Here is a 21,739-nt window from a genome sequence, read left to right as displayed (position 1 = left end):
AAGCTGAGGCGGCTGAGGAGACTGGGGGGGACGGGTGACTGAGAGGAACGAAGAAGGTGTGCGGCTGAGGAGGGAGGCGGGGGCCACGGCCGCTCTGACCGGGGAAGGAGCGGGGGGAGGCGGAGCTTCGTCTGCATCTGCTCTTGGATTAGCTGGGGCATCTTGGGCCACTGGGCGCGGGGCGAACGGGAGTGCACGATTGGTTGCTGCGCCGGCTGCCGGCGCTGGGTGCGGCCGCCGCGTAAGGCGGAGGGACGGCTCCGTCGGTGGTGCCGCAGTCGCTCGGCAGTGGCCGGTGCTGCGGAAATCCGTTCGTGTTAGCTGCGCGCCCGCCGCTCCTCTCCCGCCGGTGACGATGTTGGACCGCGAGGGCGGCTGGAGCGTCTCGTTCGCCGGCTGCGGCTTCCTGGGTGTCTACCACATCGGCGCCGCCACCTGCCTGCAGGAGCGCGCGCCGCACGTCATCCGCGACGCCCGGCGCATCTACGGCGCCTCCGCCGGCGCGCTAGCCGGCGCTGTGCTCGTCGGAGGCGGCTCTATGGGTCAGCGGCGGTGTCCGGCTGCACCGCGGGCTGGGGGGCGGGAGCGGAGGGAAATGGGGTGAGGCGGACGCGGTGGGCTGCGGGAGCCGGCAGGTGGGTCAGGCCGGGCCGGCGGCGGGGGGCGGCTATGGCACGGCCCCGGGAGCGCCTCGGTCCGCTGCCACTGGTGCTAAGGGCTATCAGGGACGGCCGCGGGGTCGGCGGGGCTTCCCTCCATTTCTTTTCCAGGTCCTTTCCAATTCCTCTCTTCCTCTAGCTTTCTTGTTTTCTGTCTCCAGAGAGGAGCCTGAAACATTAAATCTGAACCGGTTATCTGTCCCTGTAGGTGCTGGGCTGTCTGTTTTGATCCGTTCCCTTACGTCTCAATCTCTTACCTCTGTATAAAATACTCATAAATCATGAGTTTCCTTGAGGGCAGGAGAAGAGGCAGGTGGTAAAGTTTGCGTGTCTGCACCGCGGGTGGATATTTTGCAACCTCCCGGGCTTAATAAATGATCTTGACAGTGCCTCAGCTGATTTCAACACTTGCATAGTCAAATGGTTGAGTTTACTACCCCGGGTATCAGGACAGATGTGTGTCTCTCTAAGGAGTGCCTGTGCCTCTTGGCTTTGAACAAGTTGTGGCTGGAGTTGCACATGCCAGGGTTGATGACAACTGCTCTTACCTTAGTGTGAAGTGGAGGAATTAAAAGCTGTTAGGAAGTAGCTGGATCCTAGCAACTGTCAAAGCAAATGGACTAACCCTACCATCAGTTTGAAACAAAATACTTGCACTTTATTGGGAAATAATGCATCTGTTCTGTAGTCACTTTTGCATATGAAGTTTCAGTTAGCTTTAACTTGCTGCTTCTTAAAGCTTCGCCTTTCTTGGGGTAAGGCTAAGATAGATAAGGTCAGGGCTTAGGTTGGCTTTAACACGCTTTTCCTTTTTAATCCATGCGCAGTGTGTATTGCATAGCTCACTTTGGTATATGATTAGAAACAGTGGATTGGTTAAAATAACTGATTGTAATTGTGGTTTAAGTAATAGAGTTGATCTGGTTTTGAATTTATACAGGATAAAAGATGTTAGTTTGCAGCTAAGCACAGTCCTTGTGATAAGCGCTTATTTTCTAGCAGTAGGAAAAGTATACCTTGCTTTTACCCATGTAGGGTTCGTGAGAACCTAAATGTACATTTATCTGGTGAATCAGACATGATAGACGTTAAAGCTTGATCCAAGTAAAATATCTACGTGTTCAGAATGGTGACTGAAATGCAGTTATGAAGTAGATGAAATCTGAAAATGGTTTTCCTTTTCAACCAAAGAAATCCATTGACTAAAAGCTTGCCTAGTTCGTTACTTAACACTGACCAGTTTTGGTAATAGTACCCTTAACAGATTTAGAACTAGAAGATTTTGTAAAGACACATTTAATTTTATTTACAGAAGGAGAAGGAAAACAATGAGTACTTGCTTTGAATTTGGGGAGGGTTTGGGTTTTGCTTTTATATTTCTGAGGGAAAAATTCACTGACTAAACCAAACAGAACTTGTTGGTACATGTGAGAGGATAATGCTGTGACACACTTGTCCCTGCTGCTTAGCCACTGATCTCCACTGCATGTGATTAATTTTGTCAAAGCTTTAGCAATAAACTTGTGCTACTTGAACTTTTTAGTTTACTTGCTGTAATGTACTAGCATAATGCAATTGAGTTGTTATGAGCCGAACACCACCTATTAAAACAAATCTTATTTAGCCACAATAACTATTTTTTGAACATACCCAATTTTAAGTTGTCATTGTAAATGATTTAAGAAGGAAGCCGCTTTAAATATTTGAAGTGTTCTTAAGCACAAATAATGTAAATTATTTACCTAAAAGCATGTATTATTAACAGCTTTTAAATTTTTTAGCATTTTAGTACCTGAGGCTTGCAGATTTCAGATTATTCCTGTCTTTCCCTTCTCATATGCCAATTGAGATTTTTTGCTTTTCTTTAATAGAATATCTGAAATCTGTGAATCCATGTAAATTCATCAAACTAAGAAAATATTCCCATGTTTATTGTCTATCTTTTTAGCTTTTTTTCTCTTTTTTTAAAGTTTGTGTGAAATCAGAGGACTGTAAATAAGCTCTAAAGAAACACCATGTTGTAATAATTTATTTAATTAGTTCGTATTGTATGCCTCCCTTACATTGATGCACTTTAACATGCAGTATTTATTTTGCAGTTGTTGTAAGTCATAGAATCATAGAATAGTTTGGGGTGTGTTTTCACAGTTGCATTTCACTGTGGAAAGACAGAGCCAGACTCTTCTCTGAGATGGGTGATGGAAGGACAAGAGGCAGCAGGCACAAACGGGAGCATGGCAAATTCTGATTAGGTATAAGGAAAAGAAAATCACCATAAGAGTGGTAAAATGCTGGAACAGGTGCCCTTAGAGGCTGTGGCATCTCCATCCTTGGAGGTGTTCAAGACTTGATTGAATTCAGCCCTGAGTTAGCACACTTGCTGATGCAATCTGAGCATGAATGTGTATAGATGAACAGGGCTTTTGATTAAAATTGACATGCATCTTTCATCTTTGTGTTGCATGTTACCTGTTGGATAGACAAACTGAGAGTCTGTAGAATTTAAAGTTTGAGTAAATGTAAACATAGCCATTCAGTGGCACGGAGAAGTGTGCTTTTCCAGACTGAGGAAGAAGTACTCTTTACTGAATTTGGTGGAAGGTAGAGGGAGGAGCTTAGAGATAGCTGTTCTTTTGAGGATGAAGTACATTCTAGGCTATTCTAAACTGAAACTGTTAAGGTGCACTCCTTTGTTGGATCTTCCCTATGGAGGTCCTGGAGATCTGGTATTTCTGTGGTAATGCGGCCATCCATTCTAGCGGGGCGCTAAAGAGAGCAGGTTTGGGAGGGGCTCTAAATATGATGTCAGGTTTTCCTCTGTGGGAAACAAACCAACAATTAGTTAACCATTGAGAATAGAACTGTAGAAAGACAACAAGAAACAGTTCACATTTAATAGAAGCATTAATTTCTTCAGCACTCTAGTGTTCCAAAACCTAAAATCCCAGTCTGTGAGCTTTAGCCCTCTGTCCCTTTCTGAGAAGATCCCATTTTGTAATACAGCAGCCTAAGAGGTAACTATTAGTCTGTTGAGGAAGGAAGTGAGAAGGAAAATAAGTTGGAATAATTCAACAGACTTAAAGCAATAATGATCAGCTTTTAAAATTTTCAGTGATGGGTAATTTTCTGAAAGGAAATTGAGATGAGAGTTCAGATTTAAACTGTTAAAGATCATAAGTTTTTCTGCCTATGTAAAATGAGCTGATACTTCCTGATATTTTTTACAATGAGAGGTAAATAATCACAAGAAAAGGCTAGTAGAGGGTACTGGTTTACTTTGGTTTTCAGTGAAAACAGGCCTGCAGTGAAAATGAGTGAAGATGTTACCATGCTTTAAACTTAAGCTTGAGCTTCAATATGACAGGATGCTAGTGAGAAAAACAGGATCAAGACCTGTTGGAGAAGTGAGAGCGTGTGTATTTGCTCATGTGTCCATGCACCCACTGCTCTTAGTCTGGTTTTTGTTGTTGGGGTTTTTTTTTTGTGCCTAGAAGATTTAACATTGCTAAATTAATCTATTAAAAAAAAAACAGTAAAAAAGGAGGTGATAATTTGTATCTGAGTGCATGAAAATTAGAACTGATAAAACTGTCTATATGGCTGGTTTTGGACATACCTTCTTTACTTGCCAGAATGTGACTTGTGCCATTGTTTCAGTTGCATGTAAAATGTGTTTTACTAACATGAGCATGTATTTGACTGTGAACAGCGAGCTGTGTCGAAGTTGTTTGCTGTCTTCAGGTGTGAGAGGTGGGGTCAGGCTACTGGTATCAGTGGATTCATGGCCCAAGGCAAGGGTGAAATGAAAAAAGATTGTAGTGGTAAAAATGGAACGTGCCTGGTACCTCAGACTTTTTTGAGATACTCTTTTGAACGCAGACTCTTGGTTTGCTGGTTAAGAGTGCCAAAGGTTTATGTGTTGCTATTTCAGGTGGAGGGGATGACATTGTAAAAGGATACTATTATTTTATTACTTTTTTTTTAATTAATCCAAACTCCAAGGCTTAAGCAGGATTATTTCCAGTGCAGTGCTCACATTCAACTTGATAAGTTGAATCCTCTCCATTCTAGAAGGAGTCTGTGTAAGTTAAAATGATGCAAGTTCTGAAAATATTTTTAGATGACCTTGCAGCATATCAGGCAGGTTAATAACCTGTTACTTTGACCTTCCTCTCCACCCCCTTTCCTTTACCAAGTTGACAACCTTATCAGGGAATTTCCTAAAAGTATGCCCTGGAGAAGCAGCATTAAAAATTCAAACAAAACATTGCAGGTGGATGAACTGCTGTTCTTGCTATGACTAGGTGTGTGGTTGTTAAAATGATTTTAGTGTCCTTCAGGAACAATCATGTCTTCTGTATGGGTTTTGTTTAGTTCCCAAAGGCTGATTTAATTGGAGAAAAAAAAAAATTTTGTCTTTTACATATTGGTAAGAATGCACCTGTTTAGGTGGAGACCCGTGTGCGAGGTGTTACAGATATCATCCACATTCCTTACCTTACTGCTTTAAAATCTTTCCTCCTGATGTTCCTTACCATAAATCCGTCTTTAATGTTCCCTTTATTGTGTTTGTATTTCAATGAAGATAAATGCTACTCTGAAACCTTAAGTTTGGTTAAAGTTCAACAAGTGTTACTAGCTGTGACAAACCCCTGTGCTCTGCTTCTTCAGCAGACATACTGTGGACCTTAAATCTGTGCCTCATACACTCCAGGTTTTTATGGATGTTGTATATGGAATATTTCTGTGCATGCATGCGTACAGAAGATCAGTCATCTTTGTTTTTTCTTACAGAATGTGTTTCTTGAATAATTCCTAATGGAAACACTTTATATGGGTATTTTATACCTATAGTCTACATATCTATTACTTTTAAGTAACTTAGTGGCTGGGTCTTTACCAGGAGTTCTGTTTAAAAGTCTCAAGTAACTCTGTTCTTCCAAAACCTCTTAAACTCTGTTAGAAAGAGGGGACAGTTATTTTTGCTGTCAAAAAGTTCTTGAATTTTCATGCTAGCAGTCAGAGGGAAAAGTTAAAGCTCTTGATTTGCTTTGTTACTGGAAATGTGGGGTTTGGCTTTTTGTATTTTTTTTTTCTTTGACATACTTCCTGTTCTTAAACAAATGCATTTTATTTTTTTTTCAGCTCAAGCTTGTGCAGATGTCTTGGCATTAGCCAAAGAAGCTAGAAAGCGAAATCTTGGTCCTCTTCATCCATCCTTTAATGTGATAAAGATAATAAGAGATGGACTGATGAGAAATCTTCCAGAAAACACCCACCAGTTGTCATCAGGCAGACTGTGTATTTCACTGACCAGAGTATCAGATGGTAAAAATGCATTGATATCTAATTTTAACTCTAAAGAAGAAGTTGTCCAGGTATGTTTATTTTTGCCAACTTTTAAAATTTTTTGTAATTTTAACATCATCCATTGGATTTCCATTTTAAGCAGTTTAGGATATTGTGACTTTGCAGTGTATTAAAGGTGAATTCAAGTTTCATTACACTGTATTAATTTACTAGTTTTCCCAGCCAGTGTATCTGCAAACTGTTGGAGTAAGTACAAGGGATCATTCATCGAAAGAATAAATGTCTTTGAAGTTCAGTGTATCTAATGAAAATACATTCTTCACGAATTAGATTTTTTTTTTAAGGTAATTCTTACAAAAGCAGCAATCAAAAAAGCAATCAAAAATGGGACTTTAACATTCTTATTATCAGTTACAAAGCTAGCTTAATATGATTCCTGGATGTTGATAATTATGTCCCTAGTCAGTTACTTTGATTACTCACATAATGTATAGCTTGAGTGATAGGTCACAAACTTGCCTTCCTGATTAGCATCTCCAGAAATGGTCTTTTAGTGAGTCTGGGCATTTTTTTTTAGATGGAGTGTGATTACATTCTAAAAAAGAAATGTTGGAATACCCTTACCCTGTTTAAAATAATGCTTGATAATAGCCTTTCCTCTCTCCCCCACTTTTTTTTATTCGGATGTACTTGCTGGGGATTTTTTTGATGCTTGCTCAACTGTTTTTGCTAAACATCTAAAGAGAGAAAGATAAATTATAATTTCAATAATAGAGCAGTTACTGTTTAATTCATATGGTCTCATTTTCCTACAGGCTTTAATCTGTAGTTCCTTTGTCCCTATTTATTGTGGCCTAATTCCACCATCATTTAGAGGTGTGGTAAGTCTCTATTGTTAATATTTAAAAATAGTTCTAGCTATTTTAAAAATATTAAGAGACAATGTATATGGGGGTTTTTGTTATCCTACTGTAAAATAAATACCTTCATCATAGCTTCTAGTGCTGTAGGTGTGTGTTACAACTTTTCAAAAAAAGCAAGGAAACACTAAATATGTGGATGATTTGTTATGTTTATTTCTTCTCCACTCTGCAAAACACACAGACACCATGCTGTCCCTTCCTGCCCCCATCAATCTGTTGCTTTCTGATGCAGTAATTAAAAGAGGGTATTCTAAGGCAGCAAATATTTAACGTAAGGGTAAATATTTATTGAAGGAAGTGGTGCTTATTCACCTGCACAGCTTTATAGGAAGGATCACTTATACTTGTGTGTTCGTTTAAAAAAAATAAAATCTTGTAAGGCAGTGTCCTGATTTTGGCTGGGATAGTGGTTAGACCATGACAGATAGTTTATTGTGTATCTTTGTGTTCTTGCTGGAGGTACATCTGCCTTTAAAACAGGATTAAAGTTCAGTTAGATATAAACAGAACTTTTCATGTCTCTGTCATTTGTATTTAGTGTAAAAAAGGTTGCTTTATAAAGGTGAAGTGTCAGCATGTTTGTTCTATTACATTACAGGAACTGTTGGTTACAAAACCTCTTAATACTTCATGGCTATACTGGGGTTTCTAAAATCCCACATTAAAGGGGCAACAACTGCAGAAAAGTTAGTGTAGTTTGTTGCAGGAGTTCAGATTAACAAGTCTGGAAGCAGACATACATGTGTTACGGTGTTGTATTAACTTGCATTTGCTTTTCTTCCAACTTTGGTGTTTCTTATGCAAGGAAGTGGAAGAATATGGAAAGAAAATTCACAACATCTTCAAGAGTGGTTGATTAAAAACTGTTCTCAAGGCAATTTGGAAGTTCTGAAAGGTCAAGGATAGACATAAATGTATTTTCTTCTTCATGCTGAAATTTAAGCAAAAGTGATTAGAGCTGTATAGGGATTTTTCTTTATCTGTACTTTTAAACCTTGTATGTCTCCTTAAACTCTTCCAGATTAAAGGTGTTATGAAAACAGGACGTTGGACTCAATCCAAGGTTTAGGTGGATCCAGGCTAATCTGGCTATTCAGTTCTTGTCACCAGACAACAATGTTATTTTAAAAAGCTTAGTTCAGAGTACAAAAACATACAAGTGATGCTTTATTTGGTCCTATTTTGGGGGAAGGAAGAGATCATTTTTTCCTTTTGATATTTGCAGTTTTGATCTGATTTTAATATTTAGGAGGCATTTTGGATGTAACTTCATAAAAACACCACAGTGGAATATGTTTGCCCTGATTCCTGTAGTGTTTAAACACAGTAAAATGTCAAGTGTGTAAACTTTGTATATCTTGCTGTTTACTGGCTTGGTGCTTCAGGCATGTATACTCCAAAACAAAAAGATAGAAGGATAACTCTCAATAGGTATATGTAACTACCAGTTGTGAAGCTTTTGGGTGTGGTGGGTTTTGTTTTGGGTGTTTTTTTTTTTAACCCTTTCAAATACAGCAGTGGTTTTTAGATTACAAAATTACTAGGGGGAAGAGATAGGCAGATACTCCAAGTAATTAAAGCCATTTACCTCTGTAGAGCAGTGACTCAGTTGTATACTTACAGCTTTTAATAATTTCATGAGAAGGCTGTGTGCTGTGGCTCCTCCTTTGACAAACCTGTTGTGTTGTACTTGGAACTTCCACTAAGGACTTGGTGATTGCATATGTACTTTACTGATTGCATTACACATCCATAGGAAGTTTGTCAGTTTCAGCTTCCTGGTGGATCTAGAGTGTTCAGGAAACCTGCCAGGTAGGAATGGGCTGCTCTACAAGAGTATTTTGGATAAATTGCTCTTAGCTGTCATCTTCCTAATTCCTGATTTGTTTCTCAGAATGGTGGGGGAGTGAGTTTCAAGGTAGATAAAACTGATTATCCAGGTTGCTCCTGCTCAAATCACCTAGTCTGTAAATATTTACATTTTACAAGGACCTATGGGTCATGTCTGTTGCCTGGTTAGGAAAGAGGGGAATGCAGCCACTAAACCAGCAAAGCTTGTGCTCTTTTGCCACTGTCAGACCAAACTAGCTCTGACTTGTTTGACCCCACTGGAAACATGGATGTTGTGAGTGAATGGAGATGTTTTCAGCCACAGCAGCTGCTGCACTATAGATAGTTGCCCTGATACAGAACTCTTCAGTTCTTTGATCTTAAAATATCTGAGATGGTGAGGCACTGACACTACAGAAGTGGGCAGTCCAGCATGAAGGAGACAAAAGCATAATCTGGAACAGTTTCTAAACTTGCACTCAAAGCAGAATAGAGATCCATGAATGTTGGCAAGGTTTCTGAAGCATTGTCTGCCTTTTACATGTAGTTTCTTTATGTCCAAATATGCTTTTATATCAAATTCTAATTGCTGAGAGTAAGTTACTCTTATTCTGACTGAATGGTTTAGCATCACAGAACTTTATCTTTGAAAGGTAGAGCTATTATTTTACTTGTATTTTTTCTGAAGTACTGCCCCGTTAGCTCTTCAGTTGGTGCTGCTCTCATGTGAGGAAAAGGAGACACTTCCACTATTTTTTTCTCTGCATGTTGTATAGGATTATGATCTTTGAAATGGACTTCCTCTTTCTTAAACATGCAGAAATATCCCAAATAGAGTATTCTGGGGCTATCTTTGGAACTATAGGTAGCAATGTGTTATAATTGGCATTAGAGGCAGGTTACTCACTGTTGCAGTCTTAAATACTATTTAATTCTTGCATGGGAAATATGCTAGTTAGAAATTTTCAGCCTTTGAGACTTCTTATTTCTGTTAATTTTTGTAGCGCTATGTGGATGGAGGAATCAGTGACAACTTACCTCAATATGAATCAAAGAATACCATCACAGTTTCGCCTTTCGCTGGGGAGTGTGATATCTGTCCAAAGGGGAATTCTGCCAACTTCCATGAAATGAATGTGACCAACACCAGCATTCAGTTTAGTTTGGGGAACCTTTATCGTTTAACACAAGCGCTCTTTCCACCAGAACCTAAGGTAAGTCACTGCCTTCATGTCATCACTAAAGCATCTTTCCACATAAAAGCCTTGCTTTTGCAGAAAGCAGCAGTATTCTTAGCATTTCATTTAGTCATATAAACTTTTTTGGTGACATTTCTTGTTCCTATTTTTTTTATCCATTCTCCTTATTTTTAGTCTCACTTGGTGTCGTGGTTTAAACCCAGTCAGGCAACTCATTCACTCACTCCCCACCTTCTTTCCCTCCCCCTACTCCTGGAGGGACGGAGAGGAGAATCGAAAAGAATGCAACTCCCCCAGGTTGAGATAAGAACAGTTTAGTAACTAAGGTATAACACAGATCACTACTGCTGCCACCAATAATAATAATGATAAAGGAAATAACAAGAGAAGAAAATATAACACCTCAGCACCAGCCGACTGATAACTCGCCCCCCCCCCCCCCCCCCCCAGCCTGACCAAGCTCCGACCGATACCTCCTCCAACCCTGCAGTCTCCCAGCCCTTCCGGCTAGCTCCCAGTTACATCCTGGGCATGACGTGCTGTGGTATGGAATACCTCTTTGGTCAGTTTGGGTCAGGTGTCCTGTCTCTGCTTCCTCCCGGCTTCCCTTCCTCCCTGGCAGAGCATGAGGCTCACAAAGTCCTTGGCCAAACCAAAACATCCTTGTTATCAGCTCTGTTCCCGAGCCGAAAGTCAAAACACTGCACTGCACCAGCTACCAAGAAAGAGAAAAATGACTGCTACTGCTGAACCCAGGACACTTAGACTGCAAATGCATGTCCTGCTATTGGCTTTCAGCACGTGATTCAATCATGGTATCAACGTTGGTAAATTAGTACCTGTTAGTTTGTGGTCCTTTCATGTTTACCTGCTAACCAGGCGCTCCAGAACTTAGAAGTTCTAAAGCTTTGTGGCTTTGTGAAGTTCTCAATCAGTACTTCACACAGGCAAGTTGCCATTAAACTTGGCTAAGCGCTGTTAATTGGAGATCTGATGAGGGAAATGCTTGTTAATTGCTGTTGTGGAAGCTGAAAATGAAGAAAGCAGACCTTGTGAATTGGATTGGGATATACTGCAGAGGAGAATTAATGTTCCTGACTGCTACAGATGTTTGGGTTTATTTTAATTGAGGGCTTTTGACCACTTGGAGAAAAGTATTAAATTCAACTTGTGTAGGTTTTAATTCTCTTTTTATGTTTATTTTCTTCTGTCTAGGAGTACTGTGTAGGTGAGCTGATGTTGCATCTTGTGAAAGATGTTTTCATGTGGAGTTTGAGCATGAGAATTGCAGAGCTGACTTTCCATAGTTTTGGAAAGTGGGAAGCAGGGGCATTGGCATACTCCAAGCCACCCTGTTTCACTGTTGCTTGCATCTGCTGAAAAGCTAGTCAATGAAACAGAAGGAGAGGAAATCTTGCAAATTGTCTGAATGCTATCCTTTTAGGTGAACAATTCAGTGTGTCTGTAATAGCTGAAAAATAAGTTCATGTATGCATGATCCTGTATGCATTACTACAATATGCATAGATATATTAACCGGGATCTGTTGAATTACAGCAATTGTTCACGTAATATTTCTTAAAAGAATGGAGGGTGAATGGAAGTGGCTTTTCATTCTGCAGACTGTTGATCTTAAGTTGCCTCTCCTTTTATTTGTCTGATTCATTTACCCTATGCTTGCAGGTACTAGGAGAGATCTGTGAGCAAGGATATTCAGATGCTCTTAAATTCTTGAAAGAGACTGGTATGTTACACTTGTGGATTATTACTGATGATGTGGTCTTAACCTGAGCTTACAAATAAAAATAAAAGGGTGGGAGGGGTTTATGTAGCTAAGAATGGGCTAGCTCTGAGGTTTTCGAAGGGATCATGGTTATTTCTTGTAGAAATCACAGAGTTGTCACAGCTATTCACTTGAGGTAAGCTGTGCTGATGCACAGAAATTGAATTTGTGTGCAGTGAATATTAAGATATTGTTAAGTGAAATTACCAAAGATTTCCAATTCTAGGGAAGTCATCATTTTTTTCTGTGTTAGTCATGAAGGATAGGAATAAGCTATTGTTTCCCACTCCTGTGAAACCTGTATTGTTGTAATACCTCCTGTCTGCTATCAGCCAAGTGAATTTCTAGGTAAAGCCTAGCCAGTCTAGAACTGGATAACAATATAAACTCAATCACAGACAAATTCTTATTTGTATCATGAAAGACTTTAGAAGAAGACCACTTGTAATGCGACAGTTGTTGGGACACAGATAAGTCTGGGAAGAAGACTTGAAGGTTGCTATGTTCCACTCTTAGAATTCTAGTAACATATTTTATATTAATTTGTTAATGGTCTGCACACTTTGAGACAAACAAGTTAAAGACGGTAACTTGATATTGGCACGAAGTTAACCGTGTGTTAAATACGCCTAATCCCTGTAGTCTGGCTGGAGAAGCAAATGGGTACTAGATCAGTTTCGAGGAACGAAAATGTAAGTATGATGTTTGCACTATTGCAGGTAGTATCAGCTACAGTACTGTAATGCAGTCAGATTGATGTGCTCACTGCTTATGCTCTGTTATAACTAAATATTAAATATTATATTCAAGTTTCTTGGAGTAATTTTCTTAAGGAATGTCACAGTTCTGCTTAAGAGTTTGATTTTCAAGTAATAATATTAAATATTAATGAGAGTGTCCTGTTTTATACCTTTTACTAGGTGATTCAAAGCACAAGCTATACAAAGAGCATATAATTTGTGTTTGTCTGTGCTAAGATGGGTTTTGTTGCTGTACTGCACCCATAAGTTTCCTGCGCATATGTTTCCATGCGACACTAACAATTGAGATTCCTTGCAGCTCCTCCTTGGAGGAGGAGCTGTCTTGTCCCCCATTCCTCTGTGTATTGCACTACTGTCTTCCTTTTCACACTACTGATCCTGTGATCACCTTTGTTCTTATTCTGCTGCAGGTTTGTCTTGCTTCAGGCTTACTCAGTGATAACCATAACCTTTTCAAACTCATTCATTATACATCTCTTTTCTTGTTATTTCAACAGTAGAAGTTAATTTTCCCCCTAATCTGTAGCATTTCAGATAACTTTTTTATTTTTTCCCTAAATTCTTTGTATATTCTTTGACATTTGCTTTTTAGGGATAGTTTTAAGTAGGATACAGATTCTGTTGTATGTAGGCATGCATCCCAATAAAATTTGGTAGCCTTTGAGTCTAAAGAACTTCATAATGACTTTCTGGAAACCAAAGATAAATACCCTTCTGTGTTTTTCATTTGTGCTCATTATCTAGTGCTTGTTTCTAAGGAAATTACCAGTTCTATTTCCTAACTGGCATCAGTTTTGTAAGGCAACCAGTGTTGATTTAGATCTGTACTTTGGATATATCTTGTATCCTACTCAGTTTCCTTCTCCACCCTGTTTTAGCAATGCCTTGAAGTACTCGCGTGATATCTGCCACGTCAAATTTCCCAAACGTCTAATGTGTTTTAGGTGTGTTCTTTCCAATAAATATTAAATCAGTTTTCCTCCTCTCATTTTGAATTATTTGTTTTCTTGCTGGAAAACAACTTCGTAAATGACTGTATATTTCCAGTGCTGTTACAGTTAATTGTTCACTTTCTCGTTTCTTTAGAACCTGTTTGAAAGTAAGACCTAAACGTACAAAAGAATATGCATCAGTGTGATCAAACATTTGCGGGATTATAACAGCAAGTGTATTTGATGTTGGGTAGATTATGTTCCCTTGGGGTAGGCCTTTGTACAGATACGCAGACTTCAGGTACTGTACAGGTACTCTGAAGACCTGCAGATGAAGCCTAAGTGGAAGCCCTTGACTCTTTCAGGTATTCTGAATGACTCAATTTATATCCACTTGTCCTTCACGAAAAGAAGTCCTCATGAGGCTGCGCAACACATTGACCATACAAAGAAAAAAGTACTGACAGAAAATAATAGAGTAGAAACTCTGAAAATGGAAGCACTCAGTGACCAGCTGAAGCAAAATCCTTGGCCTTTGGAGAAGAGCATATTTGAAAGTCTACCTCCTAGACTTCGTAAAGGTGCATGCTTGAGAGTGTTTCCTGCAACTATAAATGGCAAATTTTGATTTATTTTTTCCCCTGCTTTCTCTTACAATTTTCCTAAGATGCTTTAATTTAATCTTGTAATTGTCTGTGATATTAGACTAGCTCAATCAAAAAAAAAAAGTTATTAAATGTGAACATGTACATTTTGATTTAGATTGAAGCAGGAGGAAGGAGCTGCTTTCAGCACTGCAGAGTTGTGAATTGAATTCTCATTTGGTTTTGAATAAACTTTGTATGTGCACAGTATTTTTGTAAGTGTATATTTCACACCAAAGTTGAACATCAAATCCAAATGCTAGTTGTCCCCATCTCATTTTTAAAACAGACTTCTGTAGATTTCCAATTATCTGTTTTTCCTGTCTTTTTAATAAGCTGTTAATAGATTGAAGCCACATCTGATATTTCTTTAATCTATAACTTTCACTTGCATTTTTTTTGTGGATGCTGATTGGTATTTACAAGATCTGAAACTTGTCAGCATAGTGGCCCAGGAGAATAAAATTTGGAGTGAAATTCTTACAACTGTGTGTAACAACTGGAATATGCACAACTCTGGGATTTAAGCAAAGTCCTTAGAGTTATTGAGTCTCTAAAAAGACAGGAATGCTAACTAAAACACATAAGTATTTTTGGAGAGGTGAACTTCACATCCTTTTACATCCTCTTATTATAGATTAATTCTTAGACTTACTGTTTAAAAGTTCTGGGTAATGCCTTTTATCCCTGTGGTATGAGTCTGTGTTTTTCATATTTTTAAATAGCATAGGGAAGGTTTAAGGAGATTAATTCTTCCATTTTCTGTCTGAGCCCTATTCAATAACACTTTATAATTTTGACTGAAGATTGCCAAACTTTGAATTATTTAAACTCTTTTCAAATAGTCTAACATCTTTTTCAAAAATAATTATTATTAAGCACTGCAGGAAGCTTGTAAAGAACAGAATGGATTCTACGCTCAGTTCTCTAAGCTCTTCCCTATGCGAGTGATATCCTATCTGATGCTACCATATACACTACCAGTGGAGTCGGCTTACTCCGTTGCTTTACGGTAAGGAACCATTTTAGAATTATTATACTTTTGGAAATTTACTCATTGAAAGTTTATTCAGTGTTATAGGCATTCTGGTACTCTAAAATTCCAAGTGGCAACTGTCCAAAGGCTCTTACTTCTACCTACATGATGCATCCTCTGAAAGTCTGTATAGTCTAAGGCTAGACAAATAAACAAATTGCTCTTATTATTAGTAGCTGTATTGTAATTGTTCAAAAGAAGCACCCTTATTTGTATTTTCAGAAGCACAATTTTATTATTGTTAGTATATTCTGCAGTGGTGTTTGAACTCTATCCAGATAGTTCATGTGCTTCAGCTTCTTTCTAAAGTCAGGAATGAAATTCAGTGTTTACTCACAATATAAATTTTCTTATCAGGTTTGTTTAGGTTGACTGAAAGTTGTGCTCTTGAAAACAGACTTAATGTTATGTCTTTTGATACTCATAAATGAGAAATTACAGTAAATGAGTGCACCATGAATCCCAAGCTTTGTGCTTGCTAAAGGGAATTCCAGTCCTTGAGCAGTAGATGTCATTATTGTCTTTAGAAAATGCTAAAAAAAATCAAATGCTCTGTAAATGGAGCCACGTAGAATTCCAGTTGTTTTTTTTTGTTTTTTTTTTGTTTTTTTTGGTTGTGTTTTTTTTGTTTGTTTGGTTGGTTTTTTTGTAGGTTTTTTTTTTTTTATGTTAATGTACCATTTCTGTGCCATTTTGTGGTGGATGGGAGGAAGCAAGTTTCGACAGAGTTTTTATGTGGGTTTTTTCCTTTTTTCCTCTCTGGTGTAAGTGACTTCAGTTAATACCTTTTTTCCTTATGGAAAAAAATACATTTGTGACATAGTTCTGTTTCTGCCTTCTGTTTGTTCTTCTATTGTTTTTTTGTTCTTCCTTCCTCATCCATCTAACTTTAAACTGACCAAAAAATTCCCACTGAGGAGAAAGAGGTCTCAGAGAGAGGAGTATTTTGCAGGCTTCCTAAATGTTGGTCACAGGGTGTGGAATGCACATATACTGCTCAGCCACTCAGCAGATCAGAGATTAATGGTCTGTGCTGCCCCTTTTAGCTTGTAGAGAAGATTGGACTAGGTGGGAATTAACGGGAGGTTGGGAGGTCCTGGAGACCTTGGTGGGGGGTTAGCTTGGGGAAATAAAAGCTGTGGGGTTGTATGTAAAAATACAACGTGAATTAGATCTACTGCTTATATAACAGCTTGGTTTTGATTGTAGATTAGTAAACTGGTTTCCTGACATGCCTGCTGATATTCGATGGATGCAAGAACAGCTTTGTCAGATTGCTGCTACAGTTTATTCCCAGGCTAAAAGCAAGCTGTTCTGTATATCCAGGTAAAGTGGAGTGCTGCTGCATGCAAATGATGCATTTTTATAACTGCTTTCTCTTATTAGAGCTTCAACAAGTTTCTCTCTTAAAACAGGGTTTAATAATTTTCTCAAAGGTAATACAGAACAGTTCTCTCTGCTTCTCATCCTTAGCATTGTTTCTGAAGTATATTTTTCTGGTGCTTCTTGTTTATAACTGATGAATGACTGCTACATGCTGTAGATGAAGAACTGCTTGCCTATTGGTAGGCTTATGGGTTTTGGGGATGGAGATGGGTTATAGAGCAGGCATTGGACTGAGAACAGAGACCTTGTTTCTTCTGCTCCACAGTACCTGGAGCAGTCAGAAAGAAAAGAAGAAGAAAAGGTGGCCCAAGATGTTCTAAATCAGCTGTAGCGTGTAGGAACTGGAAACCATAGGGAGAAAGACTACGTTCTTAGGAGTCTGGACAGGAAAGATTGTAAGTTAAAAAGTAGATTAATACGAAGGACAGTCTTGTAAGATAGTTGGGAAGAATTAAAATAAGACACGTGGAAAACTTTTAGGAACCTCTATTTCTGTGGGAGAGGAACTTCCACTTGAACCTAGTTGTAAGTGGGTTCATTATGCTTCTCTTGCTATTCTGGTCTGAGATTAAGCCTTTTAGACTTTTTACTTCTGTAAAGTTTTGTAGCACTATGTGAATGGAGGAATCAGTGACAACTCACTTCAGTATGAATCTAAGAATATCATTACAGTTTTGCTTTTTCATGGGGAGTGTAGCATTTCCCTAAGGAGCTCCGCAGACTTTCACACATTGAATGTCAGATACTCAGCTTAGATTTTCCTGCTATAAATGGACTTGTTGCTGGAACACAATTACACAGCTGTGTCAGAGCAGTGCTCTGTATAGCAAGTAGAGAAATGTAAACTCTCTTTGAGGTCCAAATGCTTATAAATATGAAGTCTCCTAAGATTTGGTCTGAGAAAGATATGAGCTACTCTGTAAATCCTGCTTTACTGTAATTTTTCTTATGATTGTCTCAACGCCTGCAGTTGCTAGGAAGGAGGTAGAAGGGGAAGAGAAATTAGCCTGAGAAGCTATTGAACATAATTCTTAAATTCTTCATAAAAGCTTCCAAGAGATAGCTGTAGCACTGTAGACTCATAAATGCAGCAGTTATTTCAGTTAAAGCATTGCCATGTTTTACATCCAGCACGTTCTTAAATTACAATGAAAAATACATTTTTATTTGAGCCAGGAGTTCTTGAGCTTTTGTTTTCCTGCTTTTAGTAACAAAGATAAGGAGGAAGATCAAAGATGCTCTTTCTACCCCTGGCAATGCTATACAGTGAACCATTAGAAGTGCAGGATTGTTATGTCTGAGAACTGCTTGATCCTACTTCCTTATAAAAAGCTTTGCCAGGTTCTGGATGGGCATTCTGAAAGATCCAATTGATAAGCTTCATCCCTTAGAAGTACAGAGTAGTCAAACTTACTGTTAAAGGCTCTGGCTTAATGGAAAACTTAATGAGGATGAAGCTTGGGTTCCTTCCCCCTTTGGAAGTATTAGATGCTGGCTTTCATATTAGGTTTCTTTTTATAATATTCAGTTTTATCCAGAATTCAGGAGCATTTAATTGCTGTGTACAAATAGCCTCTCTTCTCCCTTTCTGAAATCCATTAAAGCCTTTGCGTGTATAACACTAGTTGACTTTTGAGGCCATCTCTCTGAGCAAAAATGTAATCCTTGATACATACATTTGCTATCATCTGACTGTCACCTCTTCATTTATTTGATATCACATGTAATCCAGTGTCTACTTTTTTCTTTCTCAATGATAGTTCTGCTTTCTTTCCACAAGAAATATGTGTATAGTCATCTTCCTGCTTTTACCTTTATTGAACAGCTTCTTGATGTTGCTCATACTCCAGTCTTACCAACTGTGAGGCTCTACATCTGAAACAGGCATTTAGAAGGTATAGCATCACAAGACTGTGCTATATCTAACCTCCAAGAGGGGTCATTTGGTCATTGAGTCATGATGAACCAGGAACATTGTTTCTCTTGTGGAAAGAGAAGCTCTTGGGCTTAAACAGAACTTGGTGGTCGTTGCTCTTCCTGTGTGCTTTTATGGTATCTTCAAAGGGGATCAGCTGCCACTAAACTGTTTACACTCTCAAACTTCAAAGTTTTCTAAGCCTTCTTTACTAGATTTTTCTCTTCGGATAGAGAGGTCCCAAGACTCTGTTTGTAGAATCCTACACTGTATTCTACAGGTGGGCTCTTTGTGGACTTATACTTTCAGCATCCACCAAGAACTTACTGCTGCTTTTGAAGAAAGTAACCTCTACACAACTTTTTTTTCAAGCTTTTCCCCTTATGTCATCAGCTCTAGCTTCTGTTTTGGAATCAGACTTAAATCTCATGAAAATTTGAGGTGTTTATGGTTTGAAAATCCTTTTAGGAAACTAAACCTGGTGGATGGTATCTTCTAGTGCACCTAAACTCAGGTATGGAAACTGGTGTTGAAGTGTGTGTTGCAAGTTGGGGAGAAGGGGGGGGTGCATGAGAGGGGGCACTGCAGGTTGTTACAGGAAAGTTTAAAAAAAAATTGGTTTGTTCTTGGTGACAACTTCAGTTTCTTGTTTTCAAATTGAAAAAAATTACTTGGTGATTCAGGTGCTGGTGTACAGCGTAGAAAATTTCTGATCCAGGTGGGTGATAATTGGCTAATTGTAAAGTTGAATGCAGAGATGGCACTTGAGAAGCTGAACAACTGTATTTGCTTCTCAACTTGTAAATGTTGAGACTATTCTTGTTAATTTTCAGTTAGTGCTGTGATTGGTAAATCAGCAAATATTCCAAGTGGGTAGCTGGGGGGGGGGAGATAGGACTAATGCACAAACTGGGTCTACCCTTCTGAGCTCATCAGAACAGTGTGGCTTCGAATGTAAGTATTTTGTTCTTACTTCTGAGGACAACACATAGAGTTCTGCCTATGATGGTTTCAAGATCCTTTTCCTGTTGTCCCATACCCTAATGCATTAAATTGCATTTAAAATTAACCATTTTCCTCTAGCCTTCTTCCTTATACGCAGATTCCCTGTAAGACATCTGAACAACAATAAAAATAGTAACTGAAACACTAATTTTTATTTTATTTTTTTTTAAACAGGAAAGACAAATACACATCCCTAAGAAAATGTCAAACTGTTCCATCTACTATGGAATTTCATTCTTCATACTGCCACCTTAAAATGCCTCGCTCTTCGGCGGACCTTGAAACCTGGCTCTGGGAATCTTCAAGCTTCATGCACTCAGTTATGAAAAATGCTTCTGTTAACGTACAGGAGCATTCAGAAATAAACTCCTATCCTGGTTTTCCCCCAAATCCTGATGAGTCTGGGTTGGAAATAGATTTTGACTCTTCCTCAGAGTCAAGTTTCCAAACTGCTCCAGAGTATTAATTTGGAAGTAGCTTCCAGAGTTTCCAAAATTCCAATTTGGCAGAGAAATTTATTTCCTAAAGAACTAAAGATCACTTTGATTATTGCCAGTAAGTCTTGTAAAATTTGTTTACAACTTCCTGACAAATCTGCTTGAGAATCCTATTGTTGTAAGGATTATAAAAACAGTGGCTGCTATACTAAGAAACAGACTACAGTTCTGTCAAAGCACCAGCTCAATCAACTGTAGAAAACATGTAGTAAACAGTGTTTCTCTGGAAATAAGTTATTTTAAAATCTACTTTCAGAATAAAAATGGAAATTCTGTAAACAGATTTAGACACACAGGCACGGATAACAAAACCTTTTTAAAAATATAATTCTTAACAATAGTATGTGTTAGGATTAATTTTATAGCACTTAAATAAAATTTGACTTTTACTACATAAAGGGAAATACACAAAGGAGCTTTTTAGTGGCCTCCAGTGTCCATTTGCCTTATGTTTAAACATACTGTTGTGTTTACTGAAAAAATTGTCTGCATGAGGTACTGTAGGAACAGTAATATTCTAGGTTACTGTATGTATTCTGTATTTCACATTACTTCTCCTCTGTGGCTCTTTCCCTCTTCAAATACTTCAAGGGAAAAAGACATAGGAAATGGGATGCATTCCCCTGAAGTGTAAATAGGTATAGTTTCAGTGATTTTTTTGAATATAAGAACTTAATACTTGACTAAGTATTGAAAAGTAGGTAAAATAGTGACTGATTAGTAGTAAACAGTAATCTGAGAAGGGTGTTAAACTTCACAGAAGATGTTAATCACCTTATAGCAAATGGGGAATGATGTTTAGTTCTCATCTCTTAATTGCTGCCCAATCATTCCCAATTTATTCCTCTTCTCCCACGCCCCCATTGACTTATGGTTTGTTGTTTTTTTTCTTCCCTTCCCTTCTTCCACTTTCCTCTTGCTAAAGGAAGGAAGAAAAAAAGTGTCCCTGCTGTCTCAGTGAGGTATGATAGCCCAGTGAAAGTTTTCCAAGACCAGTTGTTAGAGGAAGCAAATGTGTAAGACTTGGTGGGAGTATTAGTATCCAGGGAGCTGTGCAAAGGTGTCAGATAATGGGCTGAAAGTCAGCCAGATCTGTATTTAGTTGATGAGCATTTTACACACTTTGCACTAGAAAGGTTCTGCATGATTTTAATAAAGAAGACACATTAGTGCATGAATACATCAGGAGAAGTAAATAACTGCTAAAATGAACCACTCTCTTCATGTTTTGTTACCATGGACAGTTTTTTTCAAGTAGAAAGAATCAACAATGGGTTTAAAATGGAGTTTGTGTAAGTGTTTGGGGGTAGGCTTGTGACATTCGTAACCTTCTCATTGAAGAACGTGAACTGCGTGCAAGCTGGGTGCAGCCCAGGGAAGAGACTATAGCTGCTTGCTGGAAGTAGCTTGTACAAGAAGTGGCAACGATGTTGAGACACTCAGGAGAGGGAACTCTGGAGTTCTGAGCTTTGGGATCCAGAACTCTGTCAAATAGCAAAATGTAGCATTTTTTAGTTGGACCAGCCTTTAAGCAGTTTCTGAGTTGTGATTTCCTTAAGCTTGGAAGTGCTAAATTTTGCATCATCGTGATTGATTTTAGAATGGTGGGGGAGAGGGGAGAAAGTGTCAAGCTGTCTGTTTCCCTACCACAGAAGGGTGGTATTTTTACTTCAACTCTTTTGTTAATTTCTTCTGTGTGCGTTTATCTGTCTTTTCAGAAATTTGCAAGAAAAGTTTGAAATATTACTCTAACTACAAGTTCTATTTTATATTTTCTTCATTTGTAACTTTAAAACTTTCTATAATTTAATTTTATAATGTTCTGCAAAATGTTGGTTTTACCAGTATGTGTTAGAATT

The 21,739-nt window shown here is 38.6% G+C and overlaps 1 protein-coding gene across 6 annotated transcripts; it reads left to right on the top strand.

Annotated features, from left to right (window-relative positions):
* The first annotated feature begins 319 nt into the window (after nucleotides 1–319).
* LOC130608842 (patatin-like phospholipase domain-containing protein 2) lies at nucleotides 320–21,580 on the top strand. 6 transcript variants are annotated; one of them, XR_008974653.1, is made up of 10 exons: nucleotides 320–542; nucleotides 5,805–6,037; nucleotides 6,785–6,850; nucleotides 9,727–9,936; nucleotides 11,605–11,665; nucleotides 13,763–13,978; nucleotides 14,921–15,053; nucleotides 16,287–16,403; nucleotides 19,558–20,518; nucleotides 20,810–21,580. XR_008974653.1 is itself a non-coding variant. In XM_057427237.1 (10 exons), the coding sequence occupies exons 1-9, from the start codon at nucleotides 356–358 to the stop codon at nucleotides 18,875–18,877; spliced, it is 1,254 nt and encodes a 417-aa protein (XP_057283220.1). In that variant the 5' UTR covers nucleotides 320–355; the 3' UTR covers nucleotides 18,878–18,892; nucleotides 19,558–19,686. The 6 variants fall into 6 exon arrangements, 4 of the variants coding, with proteins under 4 accessions (XP_057283220.1, XP_057283211.1, XP_057283201.1 ...); XR_008974652.1 differs by having other exon boundaries at nucleotides 20,806–21,580; XM_057427237.1 differs by lacking the exon at nucleotides 20,810–21,580 and adding an exon at nucleotides 18,847–18,892 and having other exon boundaries at nucleotides 19,558–19,686.
* Nucleotides 21,581–21,739: the final 159 nt, after the last annotated feature.

Source organism: Pezoporus wallicus, unplaced genomic scaffold, assembly GCF_028554395.1.
Source record: "Pezoporus wallicus isolate ANWC-B61680 ecotype Strahan unplaced genomic scaffold, APGP_CSIRO_Pwel_v1 scaffold_3294, whole genome shotgun sequence".
NCBI classification, from domain to species: domain Eukaryota; kingdom Metazoa; phylum Chordata; class Aves; order Psittaciformes; family Psittacidae; genus Pezoporus; species Pezoporus wallicus.
The sequence above is the reverse complement of the archived record's forward strand: the minus strand, read 5'-3'. Positions and strand labels throughout refer to the sequence as shown.